General features: G+C 40.7%; 1 protein-coding gene across 1 annotated transcript in view; it reads left to right on the top strand.

Annotated features, from left to right (window-relative positions):
- LOC106013761 (putative carbonic anhydrase 5) overlaps positions 1–1,635 on the top strand; it is a 10,889-nt gene extending 9,254 nt beyond the window's left edge. The window contains exon 3 of the mRNA XM_013090352.2: positions 847–1,635. Coding sequence (XP_012945806.2) covers positions 847–969 — 123 coding nt within the window. The 3' untranslated portion in view covers positions 970–1,635. The remainder of the gene's footprint in view (positions 1–846) is intronic.
- Positions 1,636–2,383: the final 748 nt, after the last annotated feature.

Genomic DNA, 2,383 nt, shown 5'->3' with positions numbered 1-2,383 from the left:
TCATATCCCAAAGTAAATGAAACTTTCTTAAATAACGAAATAAGCAGTTGAAACCGTTATGATCACACGCAATAAACACAGGGTGATCAACTTGGCGGCTTATTCGTTTATCCAATCACTGTTGTCACCGCTTACAACTGTAGTAACCTAACAGCCAATCAATTAATGTCTTTAGGGCTCAGCAAAGGATGAGCCCGTTCCCGCGCCCTTTTGTTAATAAAATTCTTCAGGTAAAAAGGTTGAAAACTGAAAAAAAAAGAACACTGTACTGGGGCACACGCTCTCCTAGCCCTGACAATGAGGTGAAAGTTTACGGCTCACTTTCCCCCAGTGACACAGATACCTACACTCTCATTGGACCTTTGTTAGGTGCGTTCTACTTTTTGTGACCACACGGCCTAATCCAGTTCATAAACGGAATATATTTGAAGTGCTGTGTGTGCATGTTTGTATTTGTGCCGCTAAGCTTTAACAGTTATAAATCCCGCGGATTCCACTTTTAGGGCAACTTCTTCATCCAGAAGAATCTAATCTAGAACAAAGAGATGGAAGAAAAAGGTGATAAAGCAGTACTGTTTTCGGCTTATATTGCTTGCTATTAAAATTTGATGGTAAAAAAGTGGAAGCAACCGAAGCCCCACCCAAATTTTGGTCTACCCATCACCACTGTTCACATTAATTTTGTAGTCACTTCAACTGTTCTTATAATATTCCAGAGTTAATTTTGTCTTTCTTTAACAGACACTTCAGCTGTTCTTGTATCACACTGTCTTTTCATTTTGCTTAATTGTTTGATAGACACACTGACTACCCCTGTTACACTTGTCCCTTTTCTTTGCTTATCAGCTGAACGAATTCCGGCAAATCTCCCTGAACAAAAAACTGAGCCCAGGAAATGGCGGAAACATCCGTCCCTTGCAGCCTATCAACCGCAGACAGATCATCACAAACAACGTCTTCTACGTCTGACCTTGATCTCTCACGTGACTCAAAGGTCAACCGCCGTGGCAGCATCCATCTACTTTTACTTTCACAAGACTGGAAGGGGTTGGGAAAAGGGGGATTTTCTTTTCTTCTTTTTTTTTCTTTTTTGACGGGCACTACAAGCAAAACTCGCATAAAGTAATAATTAATGAAGAGTTTCAGAGAAACGTTCTTCTCGTAGTGTAGTCCTATGAGAACAATGTAGTCATCAGTTCGTTTAGAGGAGATTTTTCAGTGAGTATCTCAGTCTTTCTGCTGGGACTGTGCATACTTTTCCTTCTTGCTTGACCCAGACAGAGTTGAAACCGGCCTCCCATCTAATCTAAAACTGTGTCGATGTGGTTGTAAACTACGGCTACATTTTTAGGTCAAGAAATACAGATACAGGTCCAGAAGAGGTCTGCAAGGCTGGGTGGTCATCTGCCAGTACTGGTCTGAACACTGAGGTTATGCCCTGCCATAATGATGTCATTCAAAAAAAGTGTTAGATTGGAATCCACTGTGTAAAAATTAAAGAGGAGACGTCATGGAACCTGGAGAAGAGTCTCAGAAATAGACGAACAGAAAAGTGGGTAGACATGGAATAACATCAAGCGGCTAGCCCAGGATAGAGAAAGGTGGAAAGTGTTTGTTCATGGCCTATATCCTGACCCAGGGCGAGAAAGGCAATGATAAAGAATGGTGTCATTGTGTTGTCTCTTTTTCTTCGTAGGAGACGCGGGGCCTGAATGTGATATTACTCTTCCCTCTACTCCCTGGTTTTGCAGAGTATGCTTATACTACAGAGCTCATAGCAAAATAGCCATGCGCGGACGTCAGAAGTGAATCCCGGATTTCTTGGTGAATGACGGACACATTATTTTTATGCTTTGGTTAAAGTTTGTCCTGAAAGGAACGTAGGTGAATCAGATTCCTTTTTTGGGCACAAAACTGAGACTCGTGTCATGAAATACGTTGTAGTGTAAACAATAAATATAAACCACATAGGTGCCTTCTTAATCTGGAACAATGATAGAATCAACATCTCCATGGATACTAACAGCAGCATCCAAAAGAGCCCGAAGTTGTAAAAAGACTTTTGACGGGAATAGCAAAATTATTAAGAGCAACAGAAGGAAAATTCTTCCAAAGGGCAATATTGCCATAACATCGTGAAAGGCGCTACACAAACAAAATCAACAACAACAACAACAATAAAGTCATCGACAACAACGGAAAAAAACCCAACATCAATAACAACAGCGATAACATCATCTTCAATATCGATATCGATAACATCATCAATAACAACAACAACAACAACAACAACAACAACAACAACAACAACTACGATGACGACGACGACGATGATGATGATGACGACGACGACAACAAGAAAAACAGCAGAAACAGCAACAAT

Source organism: Aplysia californica, unplaced genomic scaffold (genome assembly GCF_000002075.1).
Source record: "Aplysia californica isolate F4 #8 unplaced genomic scaffold, AplCal3.0 scaffold01234, whole genome shotgun sequence".
NCBI classification, from domain to species: Eukaryota; Metazoa; Mollusca; class Gastropoda; order Aplysiida; family Aplysiidae; genus Aplysia; species Aplysia californica.
The sequence above is the reverse complement of the archived record's forward strand: the minus strand, read 5'-3'. Positions and strand labels throughout refer to the sequence as shown.